Below are 16405 nucleotides of genomic sequence, written 5' to 3' on the forward strand. Positions count from 1 at the left end.
TGCAAAACATATACTAATAAAAAAATCAAAATGGAGTAAAATTATTAAATTATTAAGACATGCCAGGAACAAAAGTACTGACATTGCCATAAAGTTTGACAAGCTATTACTACCAAGACATTTCAAAATGACATGTTAAAAAAAAAAAAAAGAAGAGTGATGTACAGATCAAACATGGTAAATCAGTTATAGTTAATGTCTTGGGGATAAGGAAACTGGGGTTCTATTTCTTGTTTTACCATTTACAATGTCATAATCTTACAAGAGTTTCTACTTCGAAAGTAGTTAAAATTTAAACTATGGAGAGGAAATTAAGATTTATAATGTGTACACCCTCATGCCCTATTCTGTCATGCCATTTAGAAGCAGAAGCAAATTATCAAAAGCATCATTTTATGTCCTTCACAAATCAAACCTGTTGGAGTTATAAATTTCAGGATGCTGAATTTTAGTGGTGGACTGAATATCAGATTCCATCAAACCTATCATTTTGGATAAAAAAATTGAGATATAGAGACCAAGTCACATTAATTTTATAGGATTTTGCTTTACTTAAAGTTTACAGTGAAGTTCTGTGGCATACCAGACAGGCGAAACTTAAATAGCTTTCTCTCTTAAGTTCAAAAGCAACTCCACAGGATATCCTGAGCAAAGCAAGAATATCCAAATAAGTGGCAACTGGCATTTTAGAAAAAAAATTCTTAGTATAGAAGAAGAAAAATTATTACTGAGTGTTGATCTAGGGAGCTGACTTGATCTATATTAAGAGCCTCAAAAGAAAAAACATTAAAACATGACTTTTGCTTAAAATTAATAATATTCTATAGTCATATTTAATGACACTAAAACAATATATTTAGTCCTTAAATAAATAATTTAAGATTTGATCTGCAAAAAATACATATTTAATTATGCCACTGGATCCTACTTCTTGGTATTCATCATTTAAAAAAAAAAACGGGTTATGAATCCAGTATAAGCTTCTATCATGGCAACCACAACAGTCTGTCAATTTATTTAAATGGATTTTTTAATTTTATGTGCTACTGATAATTGAACCTAGGACCTCACACAATGCTAGGCAGGCACGCTAGCACTGGGCTACATCTTCAGTCCTTTTAATTTCATTTTATTTTATTATTTATTTGGTCCTGGGATTGAACCCAGGACATTTACACTGAGCTACATCCCCAGCCCCCCACATTTTTTTATTTTTTGAAACAGGGTCTTGCTAAGTCACTAAATTGTCCAGGCTGAGCTCCAACTTTGGATTTCCCTGCCTCAGGCTGCCCAGTAGCTGGGATTAGGGGCATCTGTACACTGTAACTAGCTTAAATGAAGGAATCTAATTGAAGAAATATTTGATCAAGTCAATATGAGAGACAGAGAGAGAGAGAGAGAGAGAGCGAGCGTGCGCTCTGGAGCAGTGGGCATGGAAGACTAAAAGATGGATATATTTCAGAGATAAATAATGAGAAGTATCCCTTGCATATAAGCTTGCTCCATCCCTTGCACTAGACGTAACTTAAGTTCCCTTGCTGACCTCAGTGCCTCCTCTGCTCTCACTGACCTCAGTCTCCACACAGCACTGAGCTTGTACTACACCATGGTGTAATAAATTACTGGCATACAGGCCAGGAAGAGAGGTACTGCATGCGGGGTGAGACTGGATGTGATGGTTGCTGATTTTAAAGGCGTGGTCCACGGAGAGAAGCACAGAGTGCTCAGCCAGTCGTGTGACAATGGCAGAGGCCTCCCCAGTTACAGTGTCTGACTCTTCTGGCTTTAAAAAATATTGCCATAGTGAACTTTTATTTGCATATATTTGTCAAGTTTTCCATTTCCCTTCACATTTTTCCTAAAAAGGAATAATGTCCATATTTGACACAGAGGATACACGGTCCGAAAACAAAACATTTTTTTTCTTTTAGAAGAATTTTAATGGCCATTTTAATACTAAGGTTTTTGCCAAATCAGCAAAGCTGATAAAGGTTTGTAAATAAAATGTAAAGGCCTCAGCTCCAATTTTAAGCAAATTTTACAATAATGTACTAGCATTTATAGAAAAATATTTTTCTGAAAAATCTGCTTTATCTAGTATATCAAGATCATTTTATTTAAATATCAAACTAGAATACCTGCATGTTACTAAAAATTACTAATATATATTTAGTTACACTATAAAGTTACTTTACTAATAAAATAGTGTATGAGTACTATAAACTTGAGGCCTATAAAAGTCATTGAAAGAACCGGTTCTGAAAATGAGCTTAGGATTTGAATGGGCACCTGATTCATTTATTCTGTGGTCACACAGTGAGCTGAGAAAGAATTTTAGATTTTATCTCATCTCTCATTTGTTATCAAATGGATATTTAACCCCTAGGCGCCGCGCCTAGGTAAGGACTAACTATACTAACTCCCCCAATACTTCCTCCTCTCTCCCCTCTGTCTTGTCCCCTCTTTGGAAGTATACAGTTTAAATATTACACAATAAATAGTACAAATAACTTTGAAGTGTTGAGTCCAGATTTTGCTTACTGTCATAGTATCTACCTTCTCAAGGTAACAGCATGGGATATTTTGGTCCAATACAAATATTTTGTTAAACAGCTGAAACAGTGTCTTGGGTCTTGCAGATGACCTCAAAAATAGAGTCAAAGTCCACTTACATCAATTGCCAGCCAGGTGACACCAGATGGTTACTCTGCCAAGGATGCACTTTTTTGGTGCTTTTTTAGTGAGAGAAGTGCTAGCACCACCACTAATGGGTAATCAGTGAAAAGATGAGCCTTCCAGAAGGGTAAATCACCGGGAATTATTTTATCTGCCTATAGAGGGAAATATGGGGTGAACAGCCTCAATTATCCAGGAGCAGCAGGCACTATAAGTCACTATGTTTCGAGGACTCAAAAGAGAAAGTGCCTTTGAGTTGATCACTGAGGAAGTAGGCACAATGGAATAGACAATGAAGTCAGGGCTGACCCCGTGTTCCTGAGCCACCTAGCATTCCCAGAAACTGTAACACAAGGGATCCCAAGGTGGTGGAGTATCTGTGGCCAGGCCTAACTATGGAAAGGGATCTGCACTTCTGAAGAATCACTGCAAGTTACACCACTATCCACCAGCCTACGTCACAGTACAGCAGCCTGTGCCAGTACAGTCTCAATAAACAGAGCAGCAAGCGAGAGGGGAGCCTAGAGGACCAGGCTTGGACTCCTTGTATGATCTCTAAGGAAAAAGGCTGATCTGTTCCTTCTTGCTGCCTCCAAAGTTCTCCAGTAAGCACAGCATTTCAGAACAAGATTGGTGGCAAAGGGAGAGACCTAAGAAGAGAGACTAAATTTCATAATAAAAAAGCAGTAGAGGCTCAACTCAAGAAAAAAATTAAGAAACAAACACAATAAACTTGATCATACTCAAGGCCTGAGTTTTAGGAACAATTTATTCTGGTTATTCAGTAGTACACATCTCTGTTTGTGCATACTTTAAGCTGCTGAAGTACAACACGTTCATGTTTTTAATTTGGGTTAAAAAAAATCCTTCCTTTTTTGGTATGAAAAACAACTTTTCAAGCATAAAACCATTTCAAAAAAATAGGCTGATTTATATGCCAGATGTAAGCAGCATCTTTTCTGACTTCTTGTTCTTTTTTGTTGTTTGTTTGTTACCATAAATTTCTCTCATGGGACTTCACAGAGAGTTAATGGCAAATCACCAAAATATTGTATCATGCTTCTCTTGACCATAAAGGATCAGCTGGGCTTTCTATCTCCTCTAATAGCCATGGGCCTTGGTGGTCTTCATAAGGCCAAATCAGAGGGTTTGGCAAATTATCTGTGTACCAACAGAAACTTCCCCAGTAATCATTTATTTGTAGGTGCACAGTATTTCTCTTTGTAATAGTTCACATAATTTTATTTCAAGTCTGAAAAATCCTTTAGGAAGATATTAGTTTAAATTTATTCTAATTAATAATGTTACAGTTTTAATACTTAGAATAGGGAAATGCAACATAAATTTTTAACGGTACAAAAGAATGCATATATGTATAAGGTAAACCATTAGATTAAAAAAAATCAAAGATTGTCTAATAAAACTTCTACTTTCTAAAATAAAAGAGAAACTAATACCAGATTGCCTCCCACCAAAACCAATAAAACTGGTCAAAAAACGTGAGGCAACTGTTTCTAAGCAATGGGCAAGCAACATAGAACTATAGTGAAACCTCAGTTCACAAATTTAATTCTCGTGGGTTTGTGTACCAATGCATCACTGCACAGTCCTTGAAATAAAGGAAACACAGAAGTAAGTCCCATGTTGGACCTGACTTTCTACCAAGGGGTGTATTCCAGGCTACCACATAGGAAGTAGAATTCACACACAGCTCCAGTCTCACAGAACTGAAGACACAAAGATCAGAGTTTGGGGTGACTGAGTTACTAATAAATGCAGGACCAGGCACCAAGGAGGACAGAGCTGTACATAGGTAAAAGGGTGCCATGGCTAAAATGTTAGTATTTCCCCAAATTCATATGGTAAAATCTAATCACCGATGTGACAGTAATAAGAGGTGGGGCCTTTAGGAGGTAATTAGGTCTTAAAGGTGAAGTTCCCATTGTGGAATTAGTGCATTTATGACAGGCCTCCGAGAGACCCCTCATTACCTTCCACCAAGTGAGAATACAGTGAAAAATAACCTATGAGCCAGAATACGCAAGTAATCTGATGTTACTTTAATCTTGGACTTTTTGACCTTCAAAACTGTGAGAAAAAGAGCTGGGGATTTAGCCTGCCTTGCAAGTGCAAGGACCCGAGTTCTATCCCTGGTACCAAAAAAAAAAAAAAAAAAAAAAAAAAAAAACAAACCAAACAAAAAACTGTGAGAAATTAATTTCCATTGTTTGTAAGCCACCTAGTCTTAGGGCTTTTTCTTTTTTAAAAAGCAGTCTGATGGACTAAGACACAGAGATATAATAAATAGCATACTGAAGAGCACCAAAAAGAGAAAATAGATCAATACCTGATTTTTAGATCACGAAAAAAATTAAAAAGAGAAGAACAAAGTTTTAGTGACCTATAGAATAACATCAAAAATATTAACATGAATAGAGTTCCAGAAAAAATGAAACATGGGGCAGAAAAATATTTGAAGAAATAATGACAGAAAACTTCCCAACTTGGAATCAAGAAGGACATGAAAAAATCCTACATTCAGATACATATTGGGCAAACTACTTTTAATGCAAGAGAAATCCTAATGCAGCCACGGGAAAAAAGACAATATATAGGGTAACAATAATACAAATGACAAATGACTTTTTATCAGAAACAATGGAAGCTAAGGGACAATGGAAAGTCATCTTTAATGTGCTAAAAGAAAAATATCTTATCAACAGAGAATGCTATTTCTAGACAAAACATTTCTCTAAAACTGTAACACTACTGGATTAAGAAAAACTGAGATAGTTTACTACCAGTAGACCTTCACCCCAAGAAATACTGATGGAAGAACTTCAGACTACAGAGAAATGGAAAAAGATGGAAAGTAAATCTAGAGGAGGTAAGAATGAAGACCAACTATGCAATATATATATATATATATATATTACAATATACAGAAAAGTAAAACATGATACAATAGCACAAAGGAAGGAGGGTAAATGGAAGCTTACTCTTGTAAGGTTCTTATTCATATGAAGTGGTACTACATTTTAAGTGTAAGTTAAGGGTGCATATAGAGAGCTCTACAGAAAAATTAAAAAGGAAATAAAAGTAGAAATGGAACATTAAAGCATACTGAGATAATTCAAAAGAAGAGAGAAAAAGACAGAGAGGAACCTGTGTGGAAAGGAGAAACATCTCAGAGGCAAGACTACCTTCAAAACACGCAGGACAAACAGAGTCAGCCTATGGAGCTCACAGTGGAACAGCAGGACTGGAAGAGCTCAAGGCTCATGGCTCGGCTAAAATTTCCTATTCAAAACACGTAGATATAACAGAATAGAATTTCACTTAAAACAAGCAAAAGCAAACACAGACAACACGAATAAAGCTAGGAAACAATTTTAAAATGTGTGTCTCAATTCTTTTATGTGACAGGTGAGATGGAAATAAAAATTACATGGAAGTGGTAGGAAATGTACAACTTTCACTGGTTGTTAGGAGGTGGTGGACAGTGACACGAATGTATATCCTTAACTTTTAAGAACATATAATGGCAGAAAATAATCATATTTCATCACAAAATGTTCTTATATTACAGGAAAACACAGAAAAGAATTGTATTTTATATATTAAGTGTATTTTTAAAAGGTTTACAAATACAGCATTATACCATGCATTTTGATTGTATCATATCATGTATCTTATCTAAATTTCTCATATGAAAGGTTAAGGAATTATCTTTGCAGATATAGTTTCTAGGAAATCTTTAAAAGAATCTGGTTTTCTGGATATCTGAACGGATAAACTTAACGAAAGCTATAATGATGAAACACCAGTGATCCTGATTACCATAATAAACTAAAGGAAAGCCTATATCCTATATTGGCTAAAATTTTTCATATTAACTGTAACTGGAAATAAGACAACTCATTATATGAGGTTATGTTATTCTTTTCAAAGCAAAGTCACTGCTGTCCTAATAACACTTTTATAAAGAGTACTGAAACTAAATATTATGATCTATACACAAAGCCTTAAAATTAAACAGTTACTATGTTTCCATTTAGAAATTTCTGCACTTGAAAAAACTTAGGAGAAAGTACTTTTTAAGTCACAAAGAACCCAGGCATGGTGGCACGTGCCTGTAATACCAACACTCTTGGAAGTATAAGCAGGAGGATCACAAGCTGGAGCTTGGGCAACTCAGTAATTTAGTGAGATCCTGTTTCAAAATAAAAAATTTAAAAAAACGACTGGGGATGTGGCTTAGTGAGAAGGCCTGGGTTCAATCTGCAGACATATAATGAATAAATGAATGAAAACAAAGAAATGTGACAAAGTTTTCATTCATTGATTTTACACGTGTGGTTTTTAACATCATATACCCCTCCAGGTCTGGCAGGTAGTGTTTTGTAACTTTGAGTCATGTATTTCACTGGGACAGACCAAAAGGCGGGCTGATGTTACAAAAAGAGTAAGTAAAAATAATCCCGGCCAAAGTGACATTTTATATCTTTCTCTGCTCATTCCTGAATACACAGTAACTTTCATGTAATACCTGAAGCACAAGGTTTTTAAATTTTTAAATTAGATTTCATTTTTTAAAACATGGGAAATGATGTACAGTGGAATTTGAAAATGTGTGGATTTACAAAGGAAGGTTTATGGAGGCCCCTCCAAAAAATAAAAATAAATAAAATAAAAGAAGGGTTGAATGGTGGCCATCAAGAGAATGCAGGGTTTCAGTACTGTCTGTAGACATATGTTTAGCAGGTGGGAGTGTCAATTCGAGGATTCAAGTCAAATTGTGCTGTTACATTCTAGCACGATTCGTTATTACATCAAAGCTAATGAGCATCAGTCACCTCACTGGAGAATGACATAAAAATCACTATATGTAACTGCCTTAGAGGGTATGAAATGATCTATCATCCAAAGTTCATCTAAATTCTCTTATAAAACTCAGAACTGAAGTAGCTCTTTGCACAACCATCTTGCCAGGGAAGTGAGTGGGAGGGGCAGGGATTGCAATGCACATTTTGCAGTAATTACAGCTCTACCTAAAACATAAATGTTAACTTACGATAAAAGGAGGGACTGTGGGTAAAATGCGACTAACTTAGTCGTATTTCACCCACAGTCCCTCCTTTCATCATCAAATGCATTTATATCCATAGCCAATGCCTGGCTGTATACACAGTGAGAGATATGAATAAAAACAGATTCACAGGAGACAAGAAACCATCGTGTGCTACAGGTGATGATTACCTGGAGGTAGGAATTGCAGCTGGTTGTTAGCTAATCGAAGATGACGTAAGGCTCTCAGACGACCGATTTCTGGGCCAACAATTTCTAAGGCATTGTCACTGAGATCCAGACACTGGAGTTTCACAAGGGACCCAATAGCTTTAAAGAATAGAGAAGGAAAAAGGCAAAATGAGTTTGATTCAAGAGTGACTCTAATGTGCGTTAAGTATTGTAGCTTGAGATATTTTAATACTTAATATTCTTGTGTCATTGAAAAGAAAGTTTTGTGCTAGCATCTGTTTCTTCTTCGTAAGAATCTTTTTTTGTCTATGCTTTGTATTCTGAAAATAATAATATAAAGTGTATTAACTATTGTTATTCTCCATTGCTTTGTTATGAAAATTTCTTATTTTTTCCACACCAAAAAAAATCTTCTCAGTTGCTCACAAGATAAAGATCACACTAAATTCTATGAAACTAATACTTTTACCATGACGTAAACTATAATAGCTTAAAACAGAGAACAAAAGCAAAGCACTAAGGTGCACACCTCCATAATCCCAGCTACTCCAGAGGCTGAGGCAGAAGGAATGTAAGTTCAAGGCCAGCTTAGCAACTTAGTGAGACCCTTTCTCAAGATAAAAAAGAAAAAAAGATTTGAGGGTACAGCTCAGTGTGCAGCCCTGGGTTCAATCTCTAAAACAGTTAAAAAAAAAAAAAAAAGGGAAAGGACACATGAAAATGTTAAAACAATGTAAAATATTGCTTGAAAAATAACCTAAGACACAATGACTAATAACCTATTACACAATGACTTTTTTTATGTAACCAAAATTCTTAACAGGATTTGTTAATTTAGAACTTATTTTATTATTTACCTAACAATTTATCTCATAATTTACCTAGTCATTATATCCACTTTGACTATATTATTTATTTAATTCTAATTCTTAACGGACTTATTAGGGGAAATTTTTCATTTTGTGGTTCGTTTGTTTGGAGACAAAGTCTCAGGAGGCAGCACCGACTGGCCCTAAACTCGCCGGATAGCCCAGGCTGCTCTCGAACTTTTGACGCTCTTACCTCAACTTCCGAGGAGCACTGCAACAGGAGGAGTGATAAATATTTGAAGCAAATAAATTAAAAGAACTTTATAATTAAACGTCCCTAACGCACCTGACCAAAATAGATTTAAGAGACAATTTACTCTATTTACAAAGCAATATTATTTATATTGTCTCTATTAACTAAAAATTTAAAAATTCAATTAAAACTGTGCTTACCTTCCGGGACCACAACTATGTTATTTGAGTGAAGGTATCTGTATAAAAGGAAGGGGAGGATAAAGGGAAAAAAAGATTTTAAAAGTGGAAAAAGCAAACCCACAGGTGTTATCATTCAGTACTTTTACTAGATAATAAGTTACTGTAAAATACTATACTCACTTTGAAATTTGCCAACATAAATGAGACAGCATTTTCTTTAGTACAGCAACCCAAAATACACAATTATCATGGCTACTTCGTACTATTTTGAGAGCTATACTTTATGTTAAAATCACAAATACTAAATCTACTTACTGACTTAGTTATTTTGTAAATTAAAAGCATTTGTAAAAAGTTATGTGGTAGTTTTCAAGCTCATTAAAAATGACTAGTTTCTCTAGTTCATTTTGAATTATTCAGGTTTTTCAGAAATACACCTATTGTGCAAAGAAAAAAGAACAGCTACTGTGTAAAGATAGACATAACTTTTAGCTTCTAAAGGATAACTTCACAAAACTGAGATATTCCTAGCTAATGTGCTTACTGAGAACCAAGAATGGGGAGATTAAATATTCATCACTTAAAGTACCCGTAGAAGCACTCAACTGTCAAGATACAGTTTTGTCAAGATACAAGAATTTATTTCATAGCGCAAGAAATTTTGTAAAGAGCAAGACAAAGCTTTCTCTTTAAAAATAAAAACACTGCCTGGACTGACAAATCCAGGCAAGTCAGTGATTAACACCATGGCCACTGAAAAATACCTTTAGCACACTCTGGTGGAGACTTCACGCCACCATCTGTAACCAGCCAGTCAGTGAGAGGACAAAGCCACTTCAGAGATCACAAAGCAGTGATTCAGAGAACACATTTCTATCACTGCTTTTAGTAAACTATTTCCAGACCTACTGCTTTATTATTATATTTTAAAATAAATCCTTAGGCAGAATTTTAAAATAGAATTTAGATATCTTCCCCTACATTTTTGCTAAAATGTCAATGAACACAGAATAAGAAAAACAGAAAATACATTCATGAAAATTATTCTATGCTGGTTTACATCAATTTTGAGGAAAATATTAACCTGCTACATTTATCAGCTAAGGCCTAGAAACATCTGGACATATATTTCTTAACTTGTTTCCAGGAAAAACCTCAAGGCCATTCACAGAGGTTTCATGTCTCTTAGGGTTTGCAACTGGCTTTTCAAGAATGGACAGGAGCAAGAAGGCAGGGTATCTGGTCCATGACGTGGTGAGCTCAAGATGCCTCCCACAGGACATGACTCCCCTCAGGTCATCCAACCAAAGAGCCGCTTTTCCCTCCTCCCTACCTATAAATGCCCCTATCAACAGCTCAGGGGCAGACTTTAATTTATACCTCCTGGCCTCCTTGCTGGGAGGCTACAAAATAAAGCTTTTCTTTTCACAAATCCCAGTGCTATAGCACTGTCTTCTACATGTGTCAGGCAACAAGCCCTTACTCCCTAACTGTAGGACATGATTTAAACAAATTTACCATTCTATGATAAATTTCATTCCTTAATTTGTGTCTATGAATTGATTACATATTTTTTAAAAATCAACACTCTTGAACATTAATTTTATGAATACCTCTTTTATCAAGTGACCTTAAAAACTCTTCGTTAAACGGTTGTAAATGAGTATTCACATATACACACAAAAATACGCGCACTAGCATTTGTTACACAAAAGCCAGAATGCCTGCATATGAAAATTTATAATGTCTTTAAAAAACTGTTTCAACAAAATACTTGACTCAAGTTCTATATACAAGAATCTTACAATGTCCAAATCAAAATAGGTGCCCACTGTGACTGTAATAGGAAAGCATATTGTACACATTGAGTGTAATGTTAAATGCTACAATAAAGATGCTGCAGAAAGTAGTGTGGTGTGGACCCAAGACCATCCTGAATCCAGTGAATCCCATCCCAACTCTTGAACTAATTCTGATGTGATGCCAGTCAAGGACTACCACTAGCACAGCTCAGTTCCTTTTACAATGAAAAAGACTGGGGACTTCAGGGCATTTCAGGCAGTGAAGGAAATCTCTGTCTTATGGCCACGAATAGCCATCTTACTGACAGTCCTTAGAGTGGTTACAATAGGGTTAGAGTAGCCTCTCGTTAGGGGTCAGCTAATGATCAGACAGAGGCCAACCACTCAAGCAACTGAGCAAATACTATTTAAAAGGCCTGAGGGTAAAGGAGAGGAGGAAACTCTTGCTAACTCATTCTGTGAGGCCAAAATTACAGCGATACCAAATCTAGAAAAAATACCACAAGATGACATAGAGATATCCCTTAGAAAGTCACATACAAAATTATATAAGAGGGCCAGGGAGTTAGCTTGGTGGTTCTACTGCCTGCTTGCAAGCACAAGGACCGGAGTTTGATTCCCGGTACCAATAAAAAAGCTCATACTCCATGATCACATGGGACGGACCTCAGCAATGCGCAAGTGTCAGTGGATGTAAGTGGAATAAGGGGTAAAAACCACACCATTATCTCAATAGGTTAAAAATAGCCACCTGACCAAATTAAACCTTTTAAAGTTAAAAATAATTCAACAAACAAGAAGTAGAAGGGGAATTCCTCACTTATCAAGTACCTGTGAAAATCTTACAGCTCCCATTACACTTAATGGCAAAAGACTGAAAGTTTCCCCTCAAGATAAAAAAGAACATAAAGATACCTGCCTTCTTCACCTCTTTTCAATTTTCCAAGTTCTAGCTCAGGTCACTTATACAAGAGAATAAATATAAGGCACACAGATTAGAAAGGAAAAAGTAAAGCTATCTCACCCCAGCAATTTCATTTCGTTCATATAAACTGAAAATTCACACACATATACTTCTAAAAAATGTTCATAACTGCATTATTCATTATAGCCCAAATATGGGAATGACTCAGTCTAGCAACTGATGAATGGATAAGCAAAATGTAGTATATCCACACAATGGAACATTATTCAGCTATAAAAAAGGAATGAATTCTGGTACATGGTACAACATGCAAGAACCTTGAAAGTATTATGATATACTGAGGGAGCCAGACACAAAAGTCCACATATAATATGATTCTATTCATATGAAATGTCCACAGAGGTAGACTATCCATAGAAGCAAAAAGCATTTCTAGGGAATTAATAGGGATTAGGAGAAGGTGGGAAGAGCTTTCTTTTTAGGCAACGAAAATGTTCTGAATATTTGTACAACCTGAGTATATTAAAAATCACCGAGTCCTACACTTGGAAAGGATAAACTTTGTGGTACGTGAATTATAGCTTAGTGAAAAGAAATGAAACATGCAATTACCATATGACTGAGTAATTGCAATCCTAGGAATTTATCCCAAAGAAATAAAAACTTATCTACTAAACAGCATGTATACAAATGTTCACAGTAGCTTTATTTGTAAGAGTAAGAAATTGGAAACAATGACATATTCTTCAGTAATGAATGACTGAACAAGCTGTTTTCTATCCATAACATGAAATAGTGGTACCTAAATTCACGAATTCAATTCCCTCCACCAACCACTCTGGCATTTCTCAGCCAACTTGGTTTACAATCAGAACTGTGGAGAGAATTAAGTTTGTGAACCGAGGCAACTTGGTATAAAAACCGAGGTATAATTCAGTAATGAAATGGAGCAAACCATTGATGTAGGCAACAACTTAGAGAGAACTCCAAGGATTTACGCTGAACGAACAAAGTCAGTCCCAAATGTCACACACCATATGACTCCATTTAAATGACATTCTAATGACACAGCCGTAGAGGAGTGACAGTCAGGAGAGCAGTGTGTTTCCAGGGTGCCGGAGGAGCTGCTTACACCGATGGAAGTATTCTCTACCTCGATCAGGATCTGTTGATAACAGATCTACACCAGTGCAAGTGATAAAACCCACAGGGACAAATTGCATGGACTAATCACACACACACACACACACACACACACACACACACAAATGGACGCTTGTGAAGCAGGTGAAACTGAAGAGCGAGCCGGCTGTACCAACTTCCACTTCCTGGCGGCGAGGTACTGCAGGAATGCAAGACAGTAACACGAGGGAAACCAGGAGGAGTTTGTGTAGTACTCACATGTGAACCTGCCATTACCTTAGAGTAAAATGTTTAATTTAAAAAGAAGGAGGAATAAAGACTTCTCCAGGTAAACTAAATCTGAGAGGCTAATACAGAACAATATATAAAAGACCTTTCTCACTTTTTAACTCTTTAACCATTTAAATTAAAAATTACATCATCATCTTTTGCCAGTTGGCAGCTGATGGTTTCCTCAACCCAAATCTCCCCTCCCTTTGACAGTGGGGCCGGAATGCGCTGACACATCTTCGCCAGAGGGCCCAAGGTTAGGCCCTGCTGAAGAGGGCACTGGAGTGACTGCCACACAAGAGGAAGGGCTCACCCTGGGCTTCTGTCTCCCTTTCACTGCTTTATTCGGCACAGAAGCCAATGCCAGTGGGCACTCAACTCACCAGACCTGTAGGCTGACCTCAAGCCACATTTTCAAACTAGGACCTCTCTGCCCAGAAGTCAACATTGTGGCAGCTCTGGCTGCAGCCTCAGGCCACGTTCACCCAGCAACACAATTCTGCAGATCAGTTTTAACCCCTTCCAGCCTTCCAGGCTGCTGTACCACCCTGGGGCTACTTCTGTGGCAGCCCTGCCACATAACCAGACAGGCTGATCCAACTGGCCAGCTCTACGCTGCCAGCCTCCCAAGGACAGCAAGCTGCTAAGACAGAGCACATCTGCCCAGAGCGTCTACGAAGTCTCTCTAGCACCAGCAGGCTACATTTTCTTGAGGCAGCCCTTCCTTCTTTGAAGAGACCTAAATTTCAGCCTGGACCGGAGCTATCTTCAGTCTTTTTTGTTCCTTCACTGTCTTCTTTGCCTCAGCAGAGGCAGTGGCTGCTTTTTTGTACTACTGAACTTCACGGTCTTATTTAACCTCTACTTAATGACATTTTTGCTACGTTAGAATTCTTTATGTTAATTTTCTGTTTAAATTAGGAGTGTAGTTTCTGTCTCCTAATTGTAAAAACACACGCATGCACACAGGACAACAGCACAAAGGATGGGAAGGATGAACTGGAAGAATGGACGTAAAGGTACATTACATATGTGCGTGATGTAGTAACAATGCTGTGTTAGCTCACAGAAGCATGATATAAACCTTATAACACTGAACTGAAATAAAGTCAACAAGCTAACACTCATACCAAAATGGAATCCTGAATAACACTGCAATCATTTTTAAAAAGGAAAGAGAGGGAAAATAATGACGAAGAACAGCCAGGACAAATAAAAAACAAGTAGGAATACAGTAGATTTAAATCTTAATCTTAATCGTACCGGTAATCACATTAAATGTACACCAATAAAAAGGCCAAGATTGTCAGGCTGGTCAATAATCAAAGGACCAGGGTTGGGCAAGTTGCTCAGTGATAAAATGCTTTCCTAATATTCATGAGGCCCTAGGTTCAACCCTAGTACCACGAGAAATAAATAAAAAGTAAAATGATCAACTAATGTTGACTTCAAAAAAATCCACTTTAATGATAAACAGGTTAAAATAAAAGAATGTGAGTTCCAATTCTAGTACAGCAGAATAAACTCCTACTGGACTGATCTTCCGGCAGGTAACAAGTGAAATACCCAGGAAAACTATCTCCCTCCCTTTCTTCTCCCTGCCCGACCCAAGGTACTATACTGCAATGTAAACAAAAATACCCATTTCTGGAAAAGAGTCAAAACTTAGAAAAAGGAATGGTACTGGGTGAGTTTGGGTTCCCTTTTGTAAAAAAATAAAAGAGCATCTTTAGACAGCTACCATGTAAGGTGCCTAACATTCTGACAGAAAATTCTACTCTTGCCAGCCTAAAGGATCAGAGGACAGAGTTTAGGGCAATCACAACCACTAAAAAGTAAAGGAATAACACCAGAAAGAGCCAGGCTGAGGAACCCCAAATTGTATGCATAAACTCTACCTAAACCAATAGCTACCTTCAGAACATCTATGTGTAAAAAGCTACCCTGAGGACAAAGGAACTACTGTATTGTAAGATTTCAGCTGCACTGCAACAGACAAAAATTATTGTCAGAGTCACATCAATTAAATTATCTGCTAAAACAAAAATATCAACACTGTTTAAGGAAATATAATAACTTCTGGTCTCCAAAACATAACTTTCCCAATTTCTAGAATGTAATCTAAAATTAAAATTATTCAACATACAAAAATCCAGGAAAAGGTGACACATTATCAACAATAAAAATACCAACAAGGGGAAGGAAGCAAGTAAGATAACTCACATGTTGCAATTAGCCGAGGAAGATGTTTAAAGTAGCTACTGTCATCTTAGATCATACAGAGTGATATGAAAGTATAATAAGATAATCTTGAAGACAGAGAAAAATAACAAGCTGTATGTAGAAAATGATTAAAATTGCACTACTTCTTAAGAATCTAGTTACCAGAAAACAGTTAAAATACTTTTTAAAAGTTCAGGAAAGAAAAGTCAAGCCAAAATTCAACAGTCATTATGTGCATAATCTAGTCTGGGTTATTATGCTACATTACTCATTCTCATGATTATTTTACCTTAATGCCTAAAGGCCCCAATGATATTTTCCTTAGCTTTAAAGCCTTAAAAAGTATTTAACAAAATCCTGGGCCCAGGACACTAAAGTTCTTAGGAATGAATGGTGTGGGAGGCAGCCTGAGAGGGCCCCCACCTGGCCCTCAGGCCCAGGGAACAGCTTCACTTCTACTGGACAGAACACAGTAAAAGAGATGGGATGTCTTTTCCAGAATCCGGTTAGAAAGAGACCACGCTTCTGTCTTTCCTAGCCTCTCTTACCCTTTTGCTTGCTTGGTCTATAGAAACATGAGGTGTTGCCTGCAGAGAGGGCAAGTGGCAGAGAGCAGAGAGAATCCTCTACTTCATCAGTAGCTAGCAAGAAAGTCGTTTGGTCCAGCAGCTACAAGCAGCTACAAGGAACTGAATCCAGCCAACAACTCCGTGAGCAAACACAGAAGAGAACCCTTCAGATGAGACTACAGCCCTGGCCAACAAACTTCACTGTAGCTTTGTGAGAAACCTTGAGGCAAAGGCATCCAGCTAAACCATGTCCAGAAAATACAAAAAAAATTTTTTTTTTTTTTTTTTTTTTGT

The 16405-nt window shown here is 36.9% G+C and overlaps 1 protein-coding gene across 2 annotated transcripts in view; it reads right to left on the reverse strand.

Annotated features, from left to right (window-relative positions):
• The window catches only part of Lrrc28 (leucine rich repeat containing 28), a 112992-nt gene that overhangs the window by 73348 nt on the left and 23239 nt on the right, over positions 1–16405 (reverse strand). For both annotated transcript variants that reach the window (XM_010607855.3, XM_010607854.3), the window contains exons 4-5: positions 9198–9235; positions 7936–8073 (exon numbers count right to left, since the gene is read on the reverse strand). In XM_010607855.3, the coding sequence (XP_010606157.1) occupies positions 7936–8073; positions 9198–9235 (176 nt within the window). The remainder of the gene's footprint in view (positions 1–7935; positions 8074–9197; positions 9236–16405) is intronic.

This window comes from Fukomys damarensis, unplaced genomic scaffold, assembly GCF_012274545.1.
Source record: "Fukomys damarensis isolate Sample0158 unplaced genomic scaffold, DMR_v1.0_HiC HiC_scaffold_7, whole genome shotgun sequence".
Lineage (NCBI taxonomy): Eukaryota > Metazoa > Chordata > Mammalia > Rodentia > Bathyergidae > Fukomys > Fukomys damarensis.